The 25,352-nt window shown below is 39.8% G+C and overlaps 1 protein-coding gene across 1 annotated transcript; it reads right to left on the reverse strand.

Annotated features, from left to right (window-relative positions):
• Positions 1-838: 838 nt before the first annotated feature.
• ap1g1 (adaptor related protein complex 1 subunit gamma 1) lies at positions 839-25,295 on the reverse strand. The gene is made up of 23 exons (XM_075460945.1): positions 25,208-25,295; positions 18,207-18,410; positions 17,972-18,096; positions 17,562-17,703; positions 17,295-17,391; positions 14,910-14,986; positions 12,634-12,729; positions 12,283-12,363; positions 12,102-12,200; positions 11,957-12,012; positions 11,744-11,857; positions 11,502-11,642; positions 11,196-11,250; positions 10,908-11,030; positions 10,703-10,792; positions 10,446-10,570; positions 9,491-9,595; positions 9,185-9,326; positions 8,844-8,967; positions 8,288-8,392; positions 7,975-8,135; positions 5,467-5,565; positions 839-5,329 (listed from the first exon to the last, which is right to left on the reverse strand). Exons 2-23 carry the CDS (start codon positions 18,405-18,407, stop codon positions 5,228-5,230), a joined length of 2,460 nt encoding a protein of 819 aa, XP_075317060.1. The 5' UTR covers positions 18,408-18,410; positions 25,208-25,295; the 3' UTR covers positions 839-5,227.
• Between the last annotated feature and the right edge of the window lie 57 nt (positions 25,296-25,352).

The following is a 25,352-nucleotide window of genomic DNA, read 5'->3' on the forward strand; positions in this document are numbered from 1 at the left end:
TATATCTCAAATCTCAGCTTTTAAAGAGGTCCCTCGTATCCTGTGGTTTGAATCCAAAGCCCCCACCAGCACGGCTGAGAAGACAAGAGACTGATATAAACAGCTATTCGTCCTTCATTTAGCATTCTCGGATTTATTCCGTTAGATGGACACCTTATGATCAATAAATAGAAGTCATGCAAAAAGGGTATAAGCCATACTTTTTCATTAAGTTATATATGAAAAAACAACTAAATGATAGTGACCCTCCCATTATTGTACCTTGATTTAGTTTGAACTATCTGTATGCATTGCACCACAATAGACTGAATTTAATGAATTTGAAAAATGTACACTTCTGGCAAATCAAACACCAGATCCTGAAGCTTTTTACACCGTTGGCTCATGTAGAAACATGCAATACCCACCATGGTGTGAAGCTAAAATCTCTGAAGGCTGAAAAATGTGTCTTAACCCCCCCACCCCCCACCCAAAAAAAGGGAAGCCACCATAAGCCCAGCGTGCAGACACACAATACACCCCGGACTCAGAGAACAAACTTCCACGGTTCAACATAATTTTTTCATTGACTTTTTATTCGCTTGATCATTTTCTCCAACCCAAAGACAAGAATACACAGCATAAATTGAAAATATCCCATTTTAGTCGTTTACAACTGCTCATCTTTAATCATTTCGTGTTTTCAGTCGGACATTCACACTCCTTGAAGCCATGGAACTAGGAAACCGTTGAAACGTGTCGAAGCTGGCTGGGAAAAAGTGAACCTCATGCCTTCACCCCCCCACCCCAAAAATATAATCAGAAACCATTTTGTTTTCAGTCACAGTTGTTCTTGGAGGGATGGTGGGTGGGTGGGGGGGTTGTTACAGATTATGTTTTCAAAATACAGTGGATGCAGTGTTTCTTTCTCTTTTTTTTTTGGTGATTTTTATGCTTTTTTTATTATTATTATTATTATTGATTGAACAGGGAAAGTGAACATGGTGGTTATTTCACACGTTCTTCCAAGCCCTTCACACAACAAAAGACAAACAAAAAATAAAAATCAAACATCCAAGTAATTCAAATGACAGACTTTCATTGCCTTCTTTAAAAACAAACTAAACAAAAAGCATTAACAGCGATGTGAGCACTTTCTGAGAAACTTCTAAATGTAGATGTCAGTGCTGATCCATGAGGTGGGGGTGGGGGGTGTGAGACTGATTTTAATATCGGAATTTGACAAAAGAAAAAAAGAAGAAACTTCAAGTCAAAAGTAGAAATGACATTATTTACACTGTTTTTCACATGCAGCTCAGAAGCTAAAAGTTCACACTGCAGCTAAAAAAAAAAAAAAAAGACGAAGTCCTACGGAGACGAGTCGCACACCATCAAACTCTGTCAAGTGTGATCGACTTCTCTCCAACACACACGCACGCACGCACACTACTGAGCTCCTTCCTTCCTTCCTTCCTTCCTTCCAGGTTATAGCGCCCAAAGCACTTACGTTGGGCTCACTTCTATCTGTACATTTTTAAACAGCATCATTGAAAGAAGTGATCCAATTTGATTAACGAGGGTACATACAGGTTGAATAATACAATACAAACCACACAAAAACATTCAGGAACAAGTTTATGAAACTTCCTTTCTCATCCCCATCAGCCTTCCATTCTGCACAGCTCCCCCTTGTGATCATCAGCTTGCAGCACACTCTTTTCCCCACATTTCTTAAAGGGAAGGTGGAGTAAGTAAAACTTAAAAAAAAAAAAAAAAAAGGCCCTAAAATCAAAGAGAGTGTCGTCTTATCCCACCATATCCTGTCATGATTTACATATGCATTTCAAATAGTGAGTGGTCGCTCGAGTTTCACAAAGTTTTAAATCAGCTTCTTTTATTCTGGATCATTGCAAATTATAAATGGAAGTTGTGCCATGCAGATACAAATAACACAAGTGACAAGTTACCAAATAAAAGAAAGGAAGCCAAAAGAATGCAGTGTGTTGTTCAGACTCGGGGACAAACATTTGAAAGCACTTAGCGCACACACACACACACAAAGAAAATCCTACTTTTTCCATTTCCTGGAGACAAAAAGAAAAGAAAAAAAAACTATTTAAACCTACTGGCTTTGATGGGGAACAGGATGAGGTTAAAAAAAAAAAAAAAAACTCCTAGCGTGGCACTAGTAGTGTCTTTGCTTGCTTGGAAGATGCTACGTGGCAGACAAAACAAGTCACCAGGCAACCAAGAGAGCGAACACACCAAAACCGAAAGGGCTTCACTTCACAGAACAATTTGCAGGTTGAAGAGAATGTCAAGAGTGCACGTAAGGCCAGATGCATCGCGGCGAGAGAGCGGCACCTCTTCGAGAGGCCATGGATACATGACACGAGGCGTTTGTGGGGTGAGGAAGCAAATGAAGCACCTCTGCCGCTGTGCAGCACTGTGCTTACGCCCCTCAGTAGTACAGTGTATCATTCAAACAACGTCCGTTAAGACAGATTCAACCTCATTTAAACATCCAAAGGAACCCCCCCGCCTCGTTGCCACCTGACCCACTCTGTAAAAGTAAAGATTCAATCATAAAGTATGACAAAAACGGTTACTAAAACGAGGCTCGGTTGCATCATTTTAAGATTCTTTTTGTACATATATGCATACCATTATACCTTCTAGCTAATCTTATGTAGGTTTTATTTAATCTGATCAGCGTTTGTTTTACAACTTTATACAATGTACAGGCAGCAGATCATATATCTTTTACAATGGATGACTGATGATACAGGGGAGTCGTATCCGACTGATGCCGACTAAATCTATTTAGACAATATACATTGTGAGTAATTGGAATTTTTTTTTTTTAGAAAAATGGTATCTAAAAAAAGGATGAAAGATAGTACAAGAGACAAAATTGTAAAAGCCCTCCATATGTACAGAAAAAAAGCCAATATAGCATATTTATCAACAACGGAAAAAAAGTTCCAACTGAAATAATTTTTCTCCATATACACATATAGCTCAAAAATATTTCCAAAGCTAATAGTCTCTCTGATTTGGTCACAGAAGTTAGAAGATAGTGAAGCATAGTGAAAAAAAAAAAAAGAAAAATAATAGTCTGACTCGGCATCTGAGGATCTCGACACAGCATGGCGAGGCTGCATAAGGTTAAGTGATGAGATGCACAAACTGTTAGTTTCTCTCATGCAGATGCTCCCCTTGATTGCAATCCACGTCTAAACAAAGCTGTCAATCCACCGTCACTAAAAGTTAACAGAACAAAAGAACATCGTGAGGTATTTCTTAGGGTTCCCTTCCCCGACAGCAAGGTCACAATTCTGATTTGGAGAAGACGTCAATGAAGAGAGATTGAGTTCAAACATCTGTTCCAGTACCTCTTCAAGTGATCCAGAGAAACAATTCAATGTCTGTTGATGGATGGACTGGGAGGAGGAGGGGGAGGGGCACTCTGATATCAAACGACATTTAGAATGAAGGAAAAAAAAAACCTTGTTGCCAGCTTATGAAAGTTTACATCTAATAGCTGCCGTCATATTAAAAACTTGCTTTGTTTTCAGGATTTGTTATATCATCCAACCTGTATTTTATTTTCAGGTAAATTTGCCACTGCAATAGTTAGAATCATGTACCTATAAATCACATTTGTGCCAAATCGAAGACAAAAAAACAAAAAGACATTGCTGTGGACATCCACACGGGCCTGTGTTGGTGGGAGATTAACGCATATAGAAGGGAAAATTAAACGATGTGACATACCAATTCAAATCCACCAGGACCCTTTCCATCAGACTGAAAACACCATCATCACCCAAGCAGACTTACAAACAAAGCTCATACAGTACTCAACAGTTCAGGGGCTTCTATCTAGCTAAGGCAGAAAGGCACATCACTTTGATATCAGGCAGAAAGTCAAACTACTGCAGAAATAAAACATACTTTCACAAAAATAGTGCCGATAAGATGAACGTCCCCATCAAAGAAGACATGAAAAGAAGGAATAAGGGGGGGTAGCATTCAGTGCATGTAACTACATTCATAACAATCTTAATTTACATGTATGTGCATGGTGACAGAGTTCAACCAGGTTAAACAAATCTGAAATGTAAAATTGCAAACTAGACCGATGACACGACTGCAGGTAAAGTTAAAAATGCAGATATCAAACACAGCTGCAATCAACTTGTTTTCAAATAAGTTTCGTAGCTGGATCACATCCATCCTAACGAATGAACAAGCTTCACGGTTGAACTTATTATACACATCTACAAGCCGTTGCTTTCTTACAGGTGAAATTACCGACGTGTTCAAATCTGAGCTTATCCCTCAAAATTAGTCGGAGATGTTCAGAGAGGGCATCTCGGATCTACCTATGGTCTCATCACTGTGACAAAACAAATGTAGACGACTTCCTATAGAAACACAGGATAAAGAGGCCTACCGGCAGAAGCAGAAAATCCCCTTTGAGCTCAAGTGCAGGTGTGACTGGGAGCCCAGCGATGCTCAAACATGCTTTAAGCAAATTAATGTAATTCAAAATGAATACAACTCTGAGAAGTTATATCACTCTTGATGTGGAGGGTGGGAAAAAAAAAAGAAAAAAAAAAAAAAAAAAAAAGAAAAAGTTTGCAGGTGCACTAAAAATGACCTTCCCAAACCTTTTCCTGCTGCAGGCCTGATGGTTCATGTACAAAATGTGAATGCAAAGCCAATCATAAATATCAAGGGAGCAAAGTGCCTCAACTGCATTTTAACACAAAACCATGGTTACTGCAGTGCTCATAGTGGGAAACACCTTTACCCTACAGCGACTTGAGAGGTAAAGTGTGCCACCGGGGATGGTGTGCATGTGTGCTTCTATGTGGTAAATGGTGCTGGGCCGAAGGCGTGCGTGTGTGTGTGTGTGTGTGTGTGTGTGTGTGTGTGTGTGAGAAGAATAGTACGTCTTACAAAGTAAAGAGATTATGGAAACCAATTAAGAAAGAAAAGAGAAAGTTTGTTGATCGATATGTTTTCCCCAATTATTCTTGCAATGTCGATAGAGTGTTGGTAACATCTGTATTTCTCTCCTGTGTTCGATGCTCTGCTGCTTCCCATCCAAGTCGAGGGCAGCGTTCTGCAGTGACATCACAGGGGGATCCGTTGGAAGAAAGGTGGGAGGTGAAAGGGGAAAAAAAAGGTTTTCATAGTTCCCTTGGTGGGGGCTTTTAAGAGCAACAGGAGCAGATCATCACTGCCACGACTGCGGGGGGAAGTTATTAACCTCAGACAGGTCTTGCACAGCCGAGCCTTTGTGGGTGTACGTCAGCTTGACCCTCATTCGTAGTTGTTGCTGAAATTTGTGAGCATGATTGTTTAGAAAACAGGAAATTCTTATAAATCACATCACATAGGTCTTAAATGCGTGTCAAGGCTGCTTTGAGAGGATAGTGAAAGTCATCAAATATGATTATTGCTTCACAAACTCACTTTCTGTGGATTGAGGACTCTGATGACCTGCGTGACAGTTCCCTGGTTGAGTGCTGGGACAATGTTGCTGCTCGGAGAGAGGAGCTGCAGCTGGAATGTCTAACAAACGGATAGAGGACACTGTTAGATGAAAATTTAATGACATTTCAGCAGTTTAAAATGAAGGTTTTAAATGATTTAACCACAACTGTATTCACTTCAAATTCCTCATTTGTACTTTTCAAATGATGCAGCAGTTGCATGGACTGTGAGTTTAATGATGCATTGAAAGAATGCCATTCAAACAGTGTTTTCATGGCTGTCAGCCAGATCAACACAGGGTTCATCTTTCCAATTTGAAAAACAGACTCAACAACATCTCCACTGGCCTTGTGTTGAGGCTACCCTGTGAATACTGATGGCCGATATCGGCAAATTGAAACTTTAGGGATACTTAACAGCTAATTTCTAAGAAACAATGTTTTGTGACTTTATGTATTTTTTACCTACTTAAACACATTCTTATTAAGGCCCGACCGATTATCGGCCCCACCGATATATCGGGCCGATATTTAGCATTTTGGGGATATCGGCATCGGCCATACTTTCCATAAATTTCCACTGATAAGTTTATATAATTTTCACAACCAATTTTGCAACCGTTTCATTCTGAAATTCTTCTGCTCTCGCCACTTTGAGTTCATGAGCATTGCCCCGCCCGTCACAGCATCTGATTTGTTTGACACACAGAATACAACCAATCAACATGCAAGGCTGCGAACGGTTTCAAGGCGGCCGTGGCGCAAGTTGCGGGCGGGGTGGCTACTGAACGCTGTGAGCGGTTTCAAGGCGGCTGCAGTGCAAGTGGGGCCACGGTGGTGGAAGTCCGACTTGAAGCAAAGAGAACAAACTCTCTTCAAGGTAAGCATATACGAAGCCTTATCCCCTGCAATAAATCACAAACACACCAACGTTGCAAAAGCATGGCAGCACAACGTCTTTATTAGTGTATACAACTAGTGAAAATGGTCCATTTGATCTGTGTAACGACGCAAACCTTTAGCTCACGTAAGGATAACCAGAATGACAGCGAATACTGAAACGGTTGTCTCAGCATAGTGTACAGTAATTTTTAAACCCCCACATGGAAACGTGAACGTGTCTGTAGTTCTACACGAAAGGTGGACTGAAAGCCATGGTCAATGAAGACCAAATAAAACGTGTTTGTTCCTGAGACTAACCATTTGTTAGTGCAAGCCTGCTAGATACTTGGTAGCCTGCCGGTGTGAGAGCCCATCTTGTTCCATAACAACTGGTTACCCAGCACGTTAGAACCAACAGTGATTGGTCGTAATGTCCCTCTTAATTAACTTTAATAGAATTAAGTTTTGGCCAGTTGCTGCGTTTCAAACATCTGGAGTAACATCTTGTTACGGGTAGCCAGACAGGCTGTCACACCACCACCAAGTAGCGAGCAGGCTTGCGCTAACAACCATGGTGTTAGGTGAACAACTTCATGAAGCCATACGCGACGCGACGCGACTCAGGCCCTAAAGGCACATTGCACATTTAGCCTATTAGTTACTTTATTATGCGTTGCTAAGCCCTTTGACCATTTAAACACGCCCGGTGTGATATCAAAGTGCTGGCAGTTGGCCGATCTGTAGGGAGTTTGTCCAGACATTAGATGTGCGCTAGGTACAATGATCCAAATACTTCTTTGTAAATCGCCTTTATTTGTGACGTGAAAACATTATATTAAACTCAGACCTAAATGCTTTTGTTTCACCTCGCTGTAATGCTGTGTGATGCTATAAGCAGCTCCCTACACTTGATTTTTAGTTCTCAGTCAGTTCATTTTCTATTACTTCTTAACATAAAAATAGCATATATTCAAGTATTCTCATAGCAGGGAGTGATTTATTTTTTTATTGATAATTATGTATTTATATTATTATTTTATTTCCCGTTTTATTCCAAGTTATGTTTGGCTTTATTTTACAAATGCAGCTGGCAGCTCCCTGCACTTTTCATTTTTACAATTAAAAAGACTTAATGGATATGAAAGTTTGTGTCAGTGTGTGCTATTTTTAATTTATCGTGAATAATGTTTCTATTTATCGGTTGCACATATCAGTTATCGGCCTCCCATTTCCATAATTATCGGTATCGGCCCTGAAAAAACCATATCGGTCGGGCCCTAATTCTTATCTTACTTTTGGACTACAGAGACAGCCGACTGTTGACAATTCAAACCCTGTTCTTCCACAGCCAATTTCACTAACAACAACATAAACATCAGTGCATAGAAAACTGCATTCAAAGATCAATTCCTCAAACAAAGTGGAACAGAACTTTATCAAATCTCTGTAGTTAGAATGGCAAGCGTTGCCATTTCGTTAATCACCGATTCCAATCAACACAACAGGCTTTCAAGCTTTTAAAATGTAGGCTTGGGAATCCTTGTGTTGTGAGCTGTTGCTGTAGAGATGAAAGTGCATTTCGTTGCGTCAGCTTGTGCCTGCTTACCTTTGGTACTGCAGCCTGAAAAACAAACTCTGTCATGTCTGCCTCTGTGGAGTTCGATGCATGGATGGTGATGACTGCGACGTTTGGGTTGGGGTTAGCTCTCTCAAATGTAAATTCTATTTTCAGACCATTTTTGTTGTATGCCGTCATGGGAGGAATACCTATGCAGGGGGGGGGGGCACATGTGATTCTTTACATTTAAAATAATGGGCCATGGTAATACAAAAGGAAGGAAAACACAACCAAGGGCTTCATTTCTTTACAAATCATGATATATTTGGTGGTGAAGCCACCAGGAGCAACAGACTCTTACCTGCAGCTGCAATGTCATTAAACAGGGGTTGTGAGGAGAGGCCGTCCAAGAGGAAAGAGGGTTGGGAGGTGGGCACCGAGGGTGCGGGAGCAGGAGCTGGACCGCCTGGGAGGGGGGAAATGAGACACCATTGTTTAGGAGGAGGTAGACAACAGTAATTATATAGAAATACATTTTTTCTCATGCGTTTCTTTCATAAAAAGAAACCTAATCATGTGATTTAAACTGAGGCTCAGCTAACATAAAGCAGCATTCTTTAGAAAATTCCATTAACCACTGCCAAAACTGGGACAAGTTCAAGACAAGAAAAACATCTAAACCACTTTCAGCTCGTGAGAAGTAGCCACTTGTGTTGATGCTTGATGGACAATGTGCGATAAAGTTAGGAAAAAAAAAAATTTGTTTTATTCTTAAATGCCAAAACTAACAGTAAATGCGAATGGAGATGGAATTGGTGTCACATTCAAACTGGTGGTTAACAATAGTTTTTACCGTGTCTTTGCTTTTCTTTGAAAAAAAAACAAAAAAAACAACAACAAAACACATGCACCCCTACCACTTAGTGAGAGGTCACCCAGCAGATCAAGTAGTTCTCCTCCAGCTGAGGCGGGCTTAGTGGGAATTGTTGTCTGGATTACCGGCACATCATTACCACCCAGTAAGTCTAACAAATCATTAGCCTAGGGTGCAAGGATAACATGGTAAATACATGCATTATGAACCTCCATATACAATAAAGGAGCATTAATACTACATAATTAAAAACCACAACCAAACTCTAAACTAAATCTAAAACTGTCTAAGACAACTGAAGACAGTTCCATCTTTTGGTGTGAAGTATTCAGTTACACGTTTAATTATATTCTTTTATAATATAGTTCTCAAAACTGGCCTCACCTGGTTGGTTGGTTGGGTGACGAGTGGTGGATGTTTTGGTTCCACAACAGAGGATTCTGTCTCCCCATTTGTCTGTACAATTTCTGTGGGGCCATTAGTGGTAGTTTTCTCCATGATGGGCATTCGCTCAAGGAGAGCTGGCCTGCGGTCAAGAAACAAAGCAAGAACACACAAAATTTTTTAGCAAAACCTGACAACTTGAAGGTTGTTTTTATTTATTTTTCAAATTCATTTTTAATATTGCTAACGAGTACAGTGTGCTTGTAATGTGCGTGACTTTCTGGTAAAGCATAAAAGCGGTTTCACCTCATATGGTCGTATTTCTTGAAAAGCGCATTGTACTCCACAGCCCTCTGCTGAAGTTCCACGTCGATGCTGCTGCCATATATCGAAACAACCTTCTTGATTCGGCTAAAAACAAAGCAAAAATGACTGAGTTTAGCAAAAAGGAAAGGCAACACTTATTACAGATTATGACCTCTATTGTGTCGGCAAATATTTGACCAGCGAGAGGTGCCTTTCAAAAACCATTACATACCATTAGTTGACCTACACGCTGTATTTTGAAAGTATACTTGTAAGTTTCCTTCTCTCGGTCAACAATATCAACCAGAGTGAAACACTAAATGTATCCCTCATTTCTGAAATGATCACAAGCTTTAACAGACTTCACAACCGTTTTCTTCCAACTCACATCAAACTCGATTTTTTTCCCCTCTATTTAGAAAATCCCACGTAGCAGAGAATCTGCAGAAACTTTTTCATGGCGTCTACCAAACCCACAGTGGGCAAACAAATCGCTGCAATGAGTTTGTGTTCACTGTGAAGCAGTTAGGATGCAAAGCTACATTTCCTAAAAAACTACATGTGTATCTCTGAAAGAAGGACTCTTTTTTTCCATTTCTTTATTTATTTCTTTAGCACGGCACATATTCAGACCATTGTTGTGCTCTCCTCATATTCTGAATTTGATGTTAAGTCATTTGATTCATAAGTGACACAGAAACTAAATCCTCATCATGAGTCATCGTGAGTCATCTCATAAGAAGACACTGTTCTGAGTGAAGCCTGTTCCGCTGCCATCATGTTTCTATGAGAAAAAGTCTCAGAGTTTAGAAATTCTAACCCAATATTGACATCCTAGGTTGACTACAATGGTGACTATACTCCTATAGTTATCATTTTAATATTACAGTCCCTGAAATGTAAAGTAAAACAGTCTGAAAGTCATAGCATGGTAGGAAGAGTGGCCATCACTAACTTTACGCTGGTGAAGCGGGTAGACAGCTTCATGATGGCAGTGAGGGAATAACCTCGGGTCACTGGTGTGGACAGATTCGAAACCAGCAGGCCTTCCAACACATCCAAAACTTCATCTTCAGTTACCTTAATTCAGAAGGAAGAAGAGACAAAGCTCAATATCTGGTGAGTCACTGTTTCTCAAAGGTTAGTGTGATCCTCAGTGTGTATGCGTTTGTGAGTGCGAGTGATGCTTGGCAGGGATCCCTCTAATTTTACCTGGATAGGCTCCTCCTCCTCACACTGCCCTGACACTAGCAGGTCCCCATACTCCCCTATGCACCATGATGCTACCTGCACAAGCGGTTGCTACAGAACAGAGAAATACAATTAAGTCCCTCTTACAGTTTTATGGTAGTTTGAAATTGCAAAAACAAGCATTAAGTAGAGTCTTAATAAAAAGTTAAACCAGAGCTACTCTGACCTGTGAGATGTCATCCAGCAGAGCTTTGTAAAGTCTCTGCACTGTGTAGGCATGCATCTCCACACTGTTGGTGATGAGCTGGATGAGATTAGGAACAGAGTCATCTCGCACATAGCTTCCAGCCTGCAAGGACGAACAGAGATTTCAATGAGAAAAGTTCATTAAATATCTACTTGGAGATTTGCAAAGGCTGGTTTAGAGATTTGACTTATTAGATTGCGCGCTGGTATTATAATAACCAAAACAAAAGACATCTAAGGCTCTGGATTGTTTTCCGAATATACATACCGTTGTCAGTACTCTCATAATGGTGTCTATGTGCCATCTTTTCGAAGGGGCATATCTGTAAAACAGGGAAAACACTGATCAGTCCAAGTAAAGGACTCGAATGATAAAATGTAATTACCTAAACTGCATACAATCTGGAGAAAATTGCTGTCAGAAAATAAATGGTATCATCATTGTCTGTCAGACGATGGATCACTCATTTTATCATCATACAGCATCTATGACCTCGCCATGATGGGGTGAGACAGAATGACTTGTTAAATTACTTCATAGCAGCAAACTGTAACGAATGATGAGTGGCCATACTTCTCAGCAGCTAAAAAGACTCCTGATGCGCAGTCTGCTTTGAACTCCGGGTCACAGGAGTCCAGGAAGTAGAGCAGCTCTTTCATCATGCCCCTGATGTTGTTGCCATTCACGAGGGCAAAGCTCAGCTCCATTGCACGTCTACACAGCAATGAAAAACCAAAAAAAGATCAGAAATAACAATGCCAAAAGGAAAGACATGTAAAACAGAGCCTTAAAATAACAAGAGCACTGTAAATAACCTCTTGATGGACACGTCAAGGTCTTTTAAACAATCCACGATGGTGCTCCGATGCCGCTGCACTGCATTGTGATCCGTTTGTACCGTCTTTAGTAGAGACGTCAATGCCACATATCTGGAACAGGGAGTTCAATCAAGAAGCACCGTTAAGACTTAATAACATTTCAAGTCAAACTATGCTCACAAGATCAAGTCGGATAAGTCAATGAATTACCTTATATTTTTGTCATTGTTAAGGAGGAAGCGACCTAGAATGTTAATGGCCAAAACCTGTGGGGAAAAGGTGTTTAAGCAAGGTCAAAATGGCAAAGTTGCTGAGATTGTTGATATCAGGTTTTTCTTAAATCAAATTAACTCACCCTCAGTCCACTTTCAGACTTGATGTCCATTATAGTCAGAACAGTCTCATACAAGATTGCGTTGCCTACATTTTTACTCGTCTCCGTGTTTGTTGCCACCTGCAATTACATACATTTATTCGGTGATACTTAAACGATTGCATTTTAAATCAACATAACAACGTAGAATTCTTATTCCAACCTGTGCAAGAATGTCATTCATTGCTTCACTGGAGTCATCGTCATTCTTGCCTAAAATTCGCAGCAGTCTCAATATCCGCACCTGAGGAATATAAACAACCCGGTCCCGTCAGTTGTTTTAAAAATACTACCACCATATTGTGCAGCCTTTTCTGACTAGCTGACAAATGGCAGAGCTTAAAATACTTTTTTATTCTGGCTTAAAAAAATAAAGCTCCATGCCGCATCTCAAGTTCTTATCATGGTTGTTCATAGTCGGGTACAAACCAAGGATGGAGTAAAAAAAAAAAAAAAAAAAAAAAACAAAACTGCACATACAGTTATGGAGGTGCTGTCCGTAGGAGATATTTACCTGCAGGAAAGGGTCGCTTATGCCCGACACATCGTGCTCAGGAGAGTACCCCGACATTATTAGGTTCTTCAGGATTCTCACCAACTGTGGAACCAGCTATAAAAAACAAAATAAAATAAAAAAGGACCAAGAACAGGACAAAAGAAGAAGTGTCACGATACACTGAAAGCTATCTTTTATTCCTCATCAACAGTAAACGTAAATTATATTCATTGACATTAAATTAATCATTTCTAGTCCAGAGTGGGAGGTATTTGGGAAGTGAAAGGGTGTAGCTGTGAGTCTTCTTTCATTTATTGAGCTGTAGTAATACAGGTAAAGCATGGGTGTCTGAATAATCGGTTTGCAGAGGTTGCAAAATTAAAAGCCTTGATTGTGCAAAAATATATACGTGGATAAGAAATCTGCCGCCGCACCTCTGTCACATCTATTCGTGGCTATTTATATAGGCTGCATAAAAGTAGTTGGTGCAAACAAAAACGCAATCATATTAAGTTGTGGAATTTCAGCTCAATAACTAATTTTCTCCTTTAGCTAATCTCAATTTATCATCTTATCAAATGTAGCCTTAACTCAAACAGCTTGTCCAGCATTAAATTAGATGAATGCTTAATAATTCAAACAATTTGGACCCAGAGCAGTGGCTACATTTAAATGCACAATATTCTGATATATTCTAAAAAAAACAAAAAAAAAACAAACAAACAAAAAAAAAAGATGATGGTCTTATTTTAAGTCAGATCATATCAACATTTTCATGAATACCTGAACCCTGATAAGGAAATCTGAGCAAGCAATAATCAAATCAAGCTACGTGGAGTGTGCCAATTTTGCTGCCCTTATGAAAACACGAACACACCCCAAATGCACCGTTACATCTTACTGGAGGTTTCACGGTGTCTTTGAACTCATTAGTACTTTACTCCATGCTCCAGAGTTGCCAGGTTCACTTTTATGAGCAACTCTGGGCTTGTTTCATACACTGGGTTGCTTGTTTCTGTCACCAGATCTGTCACCAGAACATAAAAACGCCGTAGTTAACATGAAAACTCACCTTCTGTGTGAGGGGAAAAACAGAGTGGACTACTGCTCCATTATTGAGGAAAAGGTATGAGGTATGAATTTGATCTTTTTGACTGCGCAAAAACATTGCAGTTGTGCACAAAGTGAGCATGAGTTATTCATCAGAATACTCAAAGTAATATTTAAAACATTAAAATATATAGAATATCCTATCTGCAACTCATGGAGTAATGCAGAGTAGCTTTTTCCACCAACAACTTGCACCATATAAATTACAGGTTTAGAGTTGCAATAAAGCCTGATTTTTCTACTTTTGTTTGCAGAAGTTGCCTCCAGTCTATCTGTTACACAGGACTGAACGCATTCCACTGAGAAAAACTTAAAAGAATGTGCAGAGATGGCACTTAAATCTTTTTCTGGAGTGGGTATCAGGGAAAGGACAGAATAATGTCTAATATAAATAAAAACATTTGAGCTTTGTTCTTTGTTAAAAAGCCTTCTCACAGTGACACAGATACAGTGAAAACCATCCGTTCCTAGTGACACCTGTGGCTGTCAAGTGAAGACACACCGGACTACTTTTATATAGACAAGTGATCAAATGAGTTGCATATTTAGCAAATAATGACATTCAAAACAATAGTGAGGAATGCATCTGACAAATGGATCAAAAACTCTTTGAGAATATTCAAAACACTGACATAGTAATGATCACTGAACAAAGTTAAAGAAATTAAAACTAAATTAACACACAACATGACATTACTCAACACAAATCCAGTTACATTTGAGGTGACTGTGAGGAGTGATTACTATTAAGAGCATGCACCAGCTATGAGATCAGAATGTACTCTTACCTTCTCATTCTAACACAATGCAGGAATTGTAACAAAGACAAATGACAGAAAAAATATGAAGTAGATGTTAGGGAGGGGAGATTGGAAATCATTCACTTTCAGAGAGCTTAAAATAATGTTCAGATCATGAGCATGAGAAGTGGTGTTTCTGCTATAGTTCTGTTACACCATAGAGAGGGGGAGCTACAGCAGTAGTTAAAGATACGAGGGAAGAGACAGCGGAAGGAGAGATAAGTCTAAGACACATATTCTGAATGTAGAGGAAACCTCAGACAGTTTAATATCTTTGTCTAGCTTAGTCATAACAACGTAAAATGTGTAACCAAAGGGAGAATGAAATGTGGCATGAGCTTAAGACAAACGCATAAGTAATGACTTTAAGCTCCTCCTAAGTACCTTTCTGAAGTGGGCCAGCATGTCAGGACTTCTTTCACACATCTCAGTGAGGAGAACAACCGACGTATGAAGAACACCTGGTGGAACAGTCAAAGGAAAGATTATTTACTTCGTACGAATATGCCAGCGAGGGACATTTTGCTTCACTTTGTCAGCAATATATGCGCTTATAGAGCCAAACACCAATGCAGTCCAGCAAAATCTCGTTACTTAGAAGGGTCTCCTGTTCTGCCATTATAAAAACTGTAGTGCAAATAAGATCTAGAGAAGTAATAGCTGATTATTGACCGTTATGTCCCTTCTTATTGTCCCAATTATCTGCACCAGTGAACGTATGGATTAGGGTTGTCTAGAGCTGTATATACAGGTACTGACAACAATTGTGACTTAAAAAAAAAATAATAATAAATCGTGTAGATAACACTCTTTTAATACACTTTTTTTTTTTAGCTCATTCCCACCAATGCTGCACACAATAAGGGAAAATGCTAAACCGACAACTGATTTCTGACTCACTGAAAAACTCCACTCAGGTCAGCCACTGTATTCTCTGCATTAGTGAGGTCAACAGTGGAATGACCTCTGTGCATTAGAAACTTTTTTGCAATGCAACTGGACTTTACAGCCCTGGTGGACAAGAGGTAGAAACCTACCAGGCTGCCATTAAAATCCTACTTAACCCATTTAGGCCTAAAATGCCTGGAAAAGAATGCCTGGAAAACCTATGGGCGATTTCAGAAAGAAGTTTTTCTGGAAATTCAGCAATTGTGTCAACGCCTACTAAATGATTGATTTCTCAGCCTCTGTAGCAGATAGAAACAAAATTCAAAAAGTATTTGAGAGCTTACACCTGTGGCTTTCTTTGGAAATTGAGTTTATTTACATACACCTTCACGAAAATAGAAAATGTAAAAAGTAAAGTGCAGGAACAGCACTATTTTCAATAAAAAAAACCAGTAATAAAATAAAAAGTAAAGTGCAGGAACAGCACTATTTTCAATTAGAAAACAGTAATAAAATAAAATTCAATTTTATATTTAAATTATTTATTTAATCGCCAGTAATCTCTTCGTACTGGCAGTGGAGCCCATACACATTCCAATAAATGTTTTCATCTCCGGCACAGTTACGTGTGCCCACCTTGCCATCTTTGCTCGAGCTGGAGTCTGAAGTACCTGGTCACTGTATCTATTCGTCTCGGAAACGAGATGCGCCCAAAGCTCCTCAGTAAAACTATGATTAAATGCCTGCAACGGTGTGGCATCTGCAGGTAAATCGACTTTCACCGCTGGTGTGCAGTTGAAATCTCTCCGTCGATTACGGTGGTAATTGTCAGTCTTCCACTCACATTCAAACCCTTCAAAATCATCCTCAAACATATGTGCTAGCCATAAATCTCGATCAATTGGGTCAGCACGTTCATCAGCATCATCAAAGCCAAGAAACTCCTCACAATCGCTACCGTCTGAAAAAGACGTGTACGCTTTCCCGGCCTTAATGGTAGAATAACGCAACAGCACCCCCGGCTTTAAAGGTAGAAATGCGGCAATGCTTTCCCGGCCTAAATGGGTTAAGGACATTTACCAAAACAAAGGGTTGTCAGCCTTTTTGTCACTACATCCTGGCTGAACAGTCAAATGGATATAACGCATTAGCATACAGATGATAAAGCCCAGTAGCATTGAAATGACAGCTAGGAAATCTGATTTAAAGATTATCACACACTCTAATCATCTTGTCACCTGATCTCAGTCTTAAAAGGTTGAAAGCTCTGATCTGAAGGACAGAAGTGGAAAGAACTCGTGAGGCCACACAAAAGTATTGAAAACTTAGAAAAAGAAAATGGGAGAGAACTTGTTAATATCAAACATTGATAGCTTAAGTATTCAGAAGTGACAAATCATTTTGAGTAGATAAAGATGACTGCTCAAGATGCACATTTCATGTTTGCCTTTCTAAGATCACATCATCAATTCCCAAAATCACTTGAGGAATATTTGTGTCTTATGTCATGGTGATTAAATCAAACTGCAGTCACACCATGTTCAGTTTGCACCTGCTGTGAAATGCAGAAGAAGTCATTATGATTTATAAACAGTAAACAAACCCATCTTAAAACTTGAGGGAAAATAAATTAAACAAAAACTTGATTTGTCATATTCTCCACATGTGGGGGGCACACAATCCCCCGTCACCATATATGACAGGCTCATTAATTCCACTCTCTCTGCAAAGGATGCAATAAAAAGGACATCAGCCACCCAGCTGTTTTTGACAAAGCACCATCACGAGTGGCGGCAAATAGGATGAAGTGTGCATTTTAGCAGGACAACCACATTTCCCCGTAAGCCAGCAACTGCATTCTGACAAATCGTTTCCACTTACCATGGTTCTTCTCGCTCAGCAGGTTTTTTGTGGCTGGAAGGAACATTTCCATGAGTTCCGGGACCTTCCTGATGACATGAACTGCACACAACGCTGCCTGTCGACGGAAAATGTAAATAAGACTTGGCCCAACGTTTAACACTTGATCTCACCACGGACTCATCTGTGACTATTCAGCACAGCTGCCAATTTTTTCAGCCCCAAAGGAAAAAAAAAAAAAAAAGATACTTCAAGTATTTACCCAAAGATAAGAGCAGGGAAGCTTACTTTTTTCCTTAAGTAGGAGTTGGATGTTTTTAGCAGCTTCTCCACCTCCCCTGCAAGGTCACGACACATTTCTGAGGAACCCATGCAGCCTAAAGTGCACAGAGCCAGGCCCTGGACATATTGTGTGCTGTGATTCAAATCACTGGTGTGGAGGAGAAGAGTGAAATAAGCCATGGTAACACAGTAGTTTACAAACAAGGAACAACTAAATGATATAACACAGACGAACTCGTGAGGACACAGTGCATTATGAAGAGGAAGGCTTTGGTGAGGAATGAGCAGAGTCTTTTATAGAAGAGAACAAAAGGTTATAATAAAGCAGAGTCACCAAACCCTTTCTCATCCAGCACTATGCAATATCTTAAAAGCTGAATATTCTAATATATTAACCTAGTCTGACCCTCACTTACTTCTTAATGCAATTTGTCATTAGTAGATGAACATCCTGTCTTTCGTCCAACAGCAGCATTGCTCCCAAATAACCTATTCGTTTGTCAGTGAACTTCTGCGAAGCGATCAGCTTCAGACACTCCAGCTAGAAAAACAAGGGATTTTGTCATAAACACAGTTTTGAATTCACTGGAGACAGAAATCATTTGGGATGCTCTCCCCACCCCCCCCCCCCCAGTCATGCCAACAACATACCTGCCCAAAGTGTGCTGGGTAGCCCAACATGTGCATATAAAGTAGCTTCGCCACATTTCTGCAACGGTATGTATTGTCTTCCTCTCTAAAGGAAGAGCGGATAGCAGCACACTCTTTCTGGATCATCTCACGCTCCTCTGCTTGGGTCCGTGCTGTCCGGATGGTCCGGATCAGCTCCCGCAGTCTGATCGGAGCTGGCATTTTCTGGAAAACACACATGGGGAGAGAGAAAAAAAAAGGGGGGGGGGGGGTTGGCATCTCGTGGCTAAAGGTTCAGATCACAGCTAAAAAAAAAAAAGCTACTCTTCAAAGGAAGAATACTTCAACTTCTCATGCTCAAACATCGCATATTTCACACTTCAGTAAATAAACTGCTGACCTGCGACAAGATATGTAGGCTTTACATTTACCAAGAAATGCATTTACACATCCTACAATTACAGGGATTAACTTGATTTCTTCTAATAATTTTCTGAAGCCAATTTAGAAGAAAAAGAAGAATAGAAGAGAGGCTTACAAGGAACAGGTTTCAAAATATTCATGAGACCGCCTATTTGTGAGAATAATTTTTCGTGTGTCATTGTTCAAATGAAGTTTGTCATTTACATACACAAATTATTATTATTTTTTTTAAAACTGAAAGAAAGTTTCTGTTTTTGTGAACCTTCAACAGGAGAAAAACCTTGGAGACAAATTAAATTAGGTAAAAGAAAGACACATTTAAAGGTAGGGTAGGAGATCCTGGATTTTGAGTCCAGCGAAGCTGCATTTTGAAAATACACAGGTCAAAAGTCCCAACCCTTTTCTTCAGAATCCCCCCGAAGCCACGCCTCTAGAGTACATGAACGCGCACGAGCACGAAGGTGCACGAGCGCTGTTCTGACAGCAAGCATCGATCGTTGCCGTATTTAGTATTTAGTATATGCTAACTATACGTTTAATAATGCTAGGTGCTAGCCAAGCTGGCTCTAGTTTAGCTTCCTGCCAAGCTTCTGGACACGCGTAATTCGTTAACGGAGCAGGGTACGCGCACAGGGGGAAGGAGGGGGAGGGAGGAGCAAATTGCACTTTGATAGACGCATCAGAATCCAATCATTGTTAACGGTCCGTTCACAATGATTGGATAATGTTTTTCCTAGATTGTACGTTCTAGAGGCCACTAAAACTTTTCATTTTTGTGTCAAAACTTTTAATTAATTGGTTGGAATGGGGGTGAGAAGAGTATTTCAAGCAATATGTAAAAAAAAATGCTCCAGAAAAAGAACCCCTACCCCACCTTTAAGCAAGGCTCTTTGGAAATGGTGGTAAAAATCACTTGAGGATATTCACACAGCTACCGACCAAAGAAGGCAACAATATCCTGACTTAACTAGTTTTTATGATCCTCATGGTACAAAATTCCATGACAACTTTAAGTATAGTGACAGCAAACCAGCTTCATTTGATTAATAGACAAGGTAACAATGTCGTTGGGGCAGAGTTGAGACTAATTTTATTTGGACAAAAGTGAATCTTAAAAAGTACACAATATTCTCATTTTTATTTTTTTAAACTTGTCAATTCAGGCACAAAGTTAATATTACTTTTAAATGTAAATGCTGCTGACATTCAATTTCTCAGATGTTTTACATATAATCACACTTTACAAATATCCTGCTTTTAAAGGTGATGTTAAAGTACCCACTATTAAGTTTTGTGCCTTACTTAGAAGTACATTTTGTCTCCCTTCTAAAAGAAGCTTTTATCAAGTACAGATGAATTGAGCGGCTGAAATGATGGTAATTACTTGTGGAGTAAATCCATTTTACTTTCACAAACAGAAGAGACCTTAAAAAAAAAAAAAAAAAAAAAAAAATGATGTTGTGATTAAAGACATGGTAGGTAATCCTGTTCAGAAACACATTTTGTAATACTGGGTGAAATGGTCCGTCTATCCTGAGAGAAATCTATACAAGATGTATTTAGAAAAAGGGACGAAAATAATCAGACCTCTGTGGCAGCTGCAGGACTGAGAAAAAGCTGACCAATCCGAGATCAGCGGGACGCTGATCTCGGATTGGTCGCCTACAAAAAACCAATCAGATGCCTCTGCTTTCTGCCTACGCCCCCCTCTGCCGGCTCCCTGCTCCATGTGCGCATGCGGTTCCACCGGCTTTGGATGAAGCACTGACGGAATGGGGAGGGGGGGGTGGAGCTTAGAGGAGTGGACACTTTCGAATCTTGCTAGCTCTCTTGCTAGCTCTCTAGGATTACCTACCATAGCTTTAACAAATGGATGACACATGGTTTATGTCATTTCCCCTAAACGAGGGACTAAATCGATTAGCACCTTTCAAAAACCTACACTTCTACGGCCTGAATTCTAAGGCTGTCGCTATAGACACAGCTCTACCTGCACTCTACAGCTAAATTAAAGTCCAGGTAAAAGATCCAATGAGTAAAAGCCAGTTCAACCAGCCATTATATGACATTTGTATATTTCCGAGGCAAAATACTTATATGTAACATTCAGCATGTACGGTAAAGAATGGAATATGATGGGGAAATTATACTGTTGCAGTCTGCATTTAAAAATGTTACATTCACAAAAACTATAATACAAATAAAGGTGAGATGATGCATTACAGCTCAAACGAGTCGTCCTGTTATCGTCATTATGACAAGAAATCCAGATGCGTCATTAGATGCACTGAATCACAAACGGGTAAAAACTAAATCAAATTAAATGGCATCGTAAGCATTTATTCACAGCTCTGCTTGTCGTCACAGTAAAACTTTCTGTCTCGTTCACAGAGTTTAATGTAGAAAAGCAACTCAATTTCCCCGTGACTCACAAATCTAAAGTCATGTCTGCATGTAGAGGATGAGCCGACTGTTTTTAAATATGCAACCACAGAGGACCAGCGCCAAACATTTCTTATCATCATCACTGATTAGATCAAACAAGCTTAAGTAATATCATGCCACATTACTGAGAGAAATTAAGAGACCAAGCAAAGAGAGAGAGGAAAATAAAACAACAACACATCCCTTGTTGAACAAGGTGGTGACTTGTGGAGATTCTGGGAATTGACTGTGATCAAAGAGGAATGTGGAGGGTGGTCGGGCAAGGCCACGCTTTAATAAAGCCAGAGATCTACAGTCTGTCCTAACACCATTTAAATGACTTCAGCTGAATGACCCTGGTGTTGAGCTCCATAAATCATAGCTCCATGTCTCTTGCTGTGCTTATAATCAAAACAGAAGGTAAATCAGCCACTGCAGGGAGCTGATTACATTACAGTTCTTCGTATATAATATAAACAGGCACATTCTGCAACAATCAAAACTAAACCTTTTTTTTTTAAATGATTTTTAATCATCAGTCACTGTTGTTACTTTTACTGCCATCCAAGGAAATAAAAGTGTATCTGACATCTTGCACCAAAACAAAGATTGAATAAAAACTACAGGCAAAATTAAAGAGCTGAGCTAATACGTACACCTTACAATGACGGAACAACTTACAGGATCTCCGAGTAATTTCTCCCATAACGGTACCGACTACCATATGATCACAACTATGGTGACAACATATAAGAGTCAAGAATCATGGAAGGCAAAGCTGTGCACACAAAATCTATCTCATGCACTCCCAAACCAACGTCCCTATCAAGGTCCATTTTGCTTATTATACCCGTTTATGTTTGTGTTCATGTTTATAAAAACTGCTTCCTCTCCTGAGTTTGGAGAGCCAGTTTAGATAAGCTTTCAGAGCCTTACAACAAGCAACAGGTCACAGGCAAACTGATTTACCACACGCACCAGCCAACGTATACATCATACCAAAGTAACAGAGGATCAAGTTCAATTTCAATGATTTAGGATCAGATTTCTAAATGCAGTGAAGAGTCTATGACTGAGCTGTCCATCTACACATAGTTATATCTCTTAGTATAGCCTTTTTTGGACAAGAGTTTTGCCGTTAATCTGGTATAAAACATTTTGCCTCACTAGATATGTCCATTTTGTCTATACTATCAGACATTATAAGTAAAGTGCTTTAACGACAGGTTGCTTTGTGATCAGCTATGCTAAGCTGGCGATACTTGACTCGTCGATACCCGATGCTGAAGATTAAACAGCAGCAGTGAGGTTGCTCATTGTGTATCTGTACCATAGCATGCAAATTTCAATTTCTGCTCCCAGGAACAACCCTGCAGACTTCTACAACAGAGTTACAAACATTTGACTTTCCTAAAGGTTGAAGTGCAACACACATTTTGGTAAGCATGACAGAGGCTCTGAGAGTGAGCCGTCCCCAACTGACTGGGCAGGTAAAACAGATCAGTCTTATCACTTATTATTTGATCTTCTGTCAGTTTCAGAACTTCCAAGAATGACAGAGAAGAATGTTTTTGGTTTTTTTAGTGCTCACTCTTTCATTTCCAAACAGGGCACACACTTAAGTCAAAATTATTTCAACGCTGGTGTCGTGTTTCCACTTCTGCCACTGCTGAAGCCAAGAAGGACCAACGACAACAGCAGAATCATTTGACCACAGAATGAATCCTGATTGCAGCCTTTTCCTCTGAAGAGAAAAGTCAGATGTTGCTGTGTGTCGGTGGGTTGTGTGTCCAGTGGAAAAGCATCTTGAGTCACCTTATCACTGTCAGCAGAACCAATGGCCAAATGGTTTTAAATCACAGCTGGCAAAGTTTATGCATGATGTTATAACAATTAATTTTTCAACATATGGAAGACGTTTGATTATGTTACATCATAGATGTCCCTTTCCCACATGAAAATATCAATACTTTCAAATGGAAATTTGAAAGTACAGGTAAAACACAGGTACTTGTTGATACTTTAATTAAGATGGCACACAACTGTTTTCCACATATACATAATATGAGTGAACTGAAGTTAGCTCCTACCCATTGAAAAGATAATACACAAACAGTGCAGCAGATAATGCTGTAAGTATGATCAAATTGACATGCTTGTAAGGGCTGAATATAGCTGCAATCTGAGTAGGGCTCAATCCAAATTCTTCTCCTTGGCCTTACTCCTCCATTTTCCAAGGCGGTGCACAGAGTCAGGTGTCTATTTTCTTTTAGGGATTTAAGAGTCGTGATCTTGCAGCATTCAAAATGGAACTCATGGATCAAAGGGGTGTAGCACCAATTCCTCTTTGTCTCCGTAACAGAAAGTTACACCCTACACCACCAGGCTGAATGCAAACCGGTGGGGTAAAGCTAAGACGACGGCTAAAGGGTTATATATTGGGAACAGGCCTAAAGAGACACAGTACATATACAATGTGGTTTACTGATGTGCATAAAGTCATGCAAATTTGTAAAGAGAACTTTTTCATTAAGTCAATACAGGTTTCAATATGGTTGGTGCAAAACAACATGACTAACCTGCAAAAGTTCACAGTTTGCACACTTCTTTAGTCTACAACGAGCATTCTTTGTGTCTGCACCCAAAAATAAAAAACAATCAATTCAGGAGAAGTCAGACTTGTAAGCTTGCTTCATTCAGTCTGGTCCTAATTATTACATAATCATCTGAATACAATTAATTGTACTTAACTGTATAAAAACAGCTGTATCTAACTAATAGAAATAGATACATTACAACGGTTTCCACACTATCTTCCATCTTATAAGCCCACTTCCTTTGGGGTATGGTCTGACTGCCCCAAATGTTTACCTGGAGGCACCTTTAATGTATATCGACTCGATCTCTGATATAAGTCAGAACAACAGCTTGGCATTAATGTGGGCGGATACATTTTCTTCTAGACAAATGAAGTAGAGCAAATAACTTGGTGGAGGCAATTTTTCATATTTATAGCATAAAGATTGTTGCCAAGTCCTCTAATGCCACCAATCTAAAACTAGAAATGGCACAAGAAATCAACCTGCACCGAGGAGTACCCAAACCCTTGGAAATATGAGTTAGGCCAAGAATCGCAGTCTGCACGTCACGCTCATTAGCTCACTTCCTACTTACAGCTGACTTCCTTAACGTTTACCTGTTCTATGCAACAAGTGATACCTAGATGACGAATGTATATTGGTAAAATAAATAGTCTATCCCATTGTGAACTACTTAATTAAAACGCTGTCAACACCAAAAAAGCATCTCACGAAACTTAAGAAAAAGACGAGTCCACGTCCACATTCAGCAAGCTATCGGTAGCTTCCTGGATATCCAAAGCCAGCGCTGACTTCGTGAAACATGTACAATTTGTCTAATGTAAGAAACGTCCCATGTCAGTACCAAGCACTGACTAAAACGCCATATGCTTACATTTAGTAAGGTGAGGCAAATCTATCAAACAGTAGCTAACAACGAGCTAACCCCTGTTTAAACTGAGAACTTGAAAGGGCAAGATGTTAGTTTGACACCACAAACAGCAGCACCTTCACCTTGGCTAACACACTCTCTTTGAAGTAAAGTGTATATCGGCGGTGTTTTACAAAACTGTTCGAATTAAACCAAAAGCCATAACAATTGTCTAAGATAACCGATTGGTCAGGGCATGATGCAATTTAGGCCTTCTTGAGGCATTTGGATTATCAAGCTAGCGAATCCTCTGTAGCGTTCGCTAGCTACCTGACAATTCGTTAGTTTCTCTGTCAACTAATTCGAATACATTTAAAGACGAGTGTCAACTATACTTGCTGATTATTTGAGACATTGTCAATAACATAGGCTTTACGCGTTGCCATAACGATTATGAATTAGTGGACAATCGCAAAGCACACTACTTAACTGCACATACCTAGCTCAGCAGGTAGCTAGAATGGCCATAGCTATGAAGCATGCTAACCATGCTAGCAAACTTAGCTGCTGACAGGCACAACCCGGGTGCACTGAGGGCTGCGACTTCCTATGCAGCGCTACACTGAGACTTGACATCGTAGATACAACCGAAACACAGATAATTACTGTAAACCAAAGTCGTTTATGACATTACTGTCGATATGTTATTCCTCGAATGTACTTACAAGCCGTAATGATGCCAGAAAAGAACTGGAATCGTCTCTATTAGCAATAGAGGGAGGAACACACTAGACATGCAAAATGGTGGCTACTCCAGCCTTAGCACATCTACTGCAGGCGGAGGGTTACACTGACAGAGGTTGGTGAAAG

This window comes from Odontesthes bonariensis, chromosome 1 (assembly GCF_027942865.1).
Source record: "Odontesthes bonariensis isolate fOdoBon6 chromosome 1, fOdoBon6.hap1, whole genome shotgun sequence".
Taxonomy (NCBI): domain Eukaryota; kingdom Metazoa; phylum Chordata; class Actinopteri; order Atheriniformes; family Atherinopsidae; genus Odontesthes; species Odontesthes bonariensis.

What these genes read in the sequence shown, in the direction of transcription:
- ap1g1 (XM_075460945.1), bottom strand. Translation starts at nt 18,407, where the DNA reads ATGCCAGCTCCGATCAGACTGCGGGAGCTGATCCGGACCATCCGGACA. An exon ending in CTTGACGTGTCCATCAAGAG is followed by an intron (nt 11,643 to 11,743) that starts GTTATTTACAGT and finishes ATTGCTGTGTAG; the next exon opens with ACGTGCAATGGAGCTGAGCT. An exon ending in TAATGACATTGCAGCTGCAG is followed by an intron (nt 8,136 to 8,287) that starts GTAAGAGTCTGT and finishes CCCCCTGCATAG; the next exon opens with GTATTCCTCCCATGACGGCA.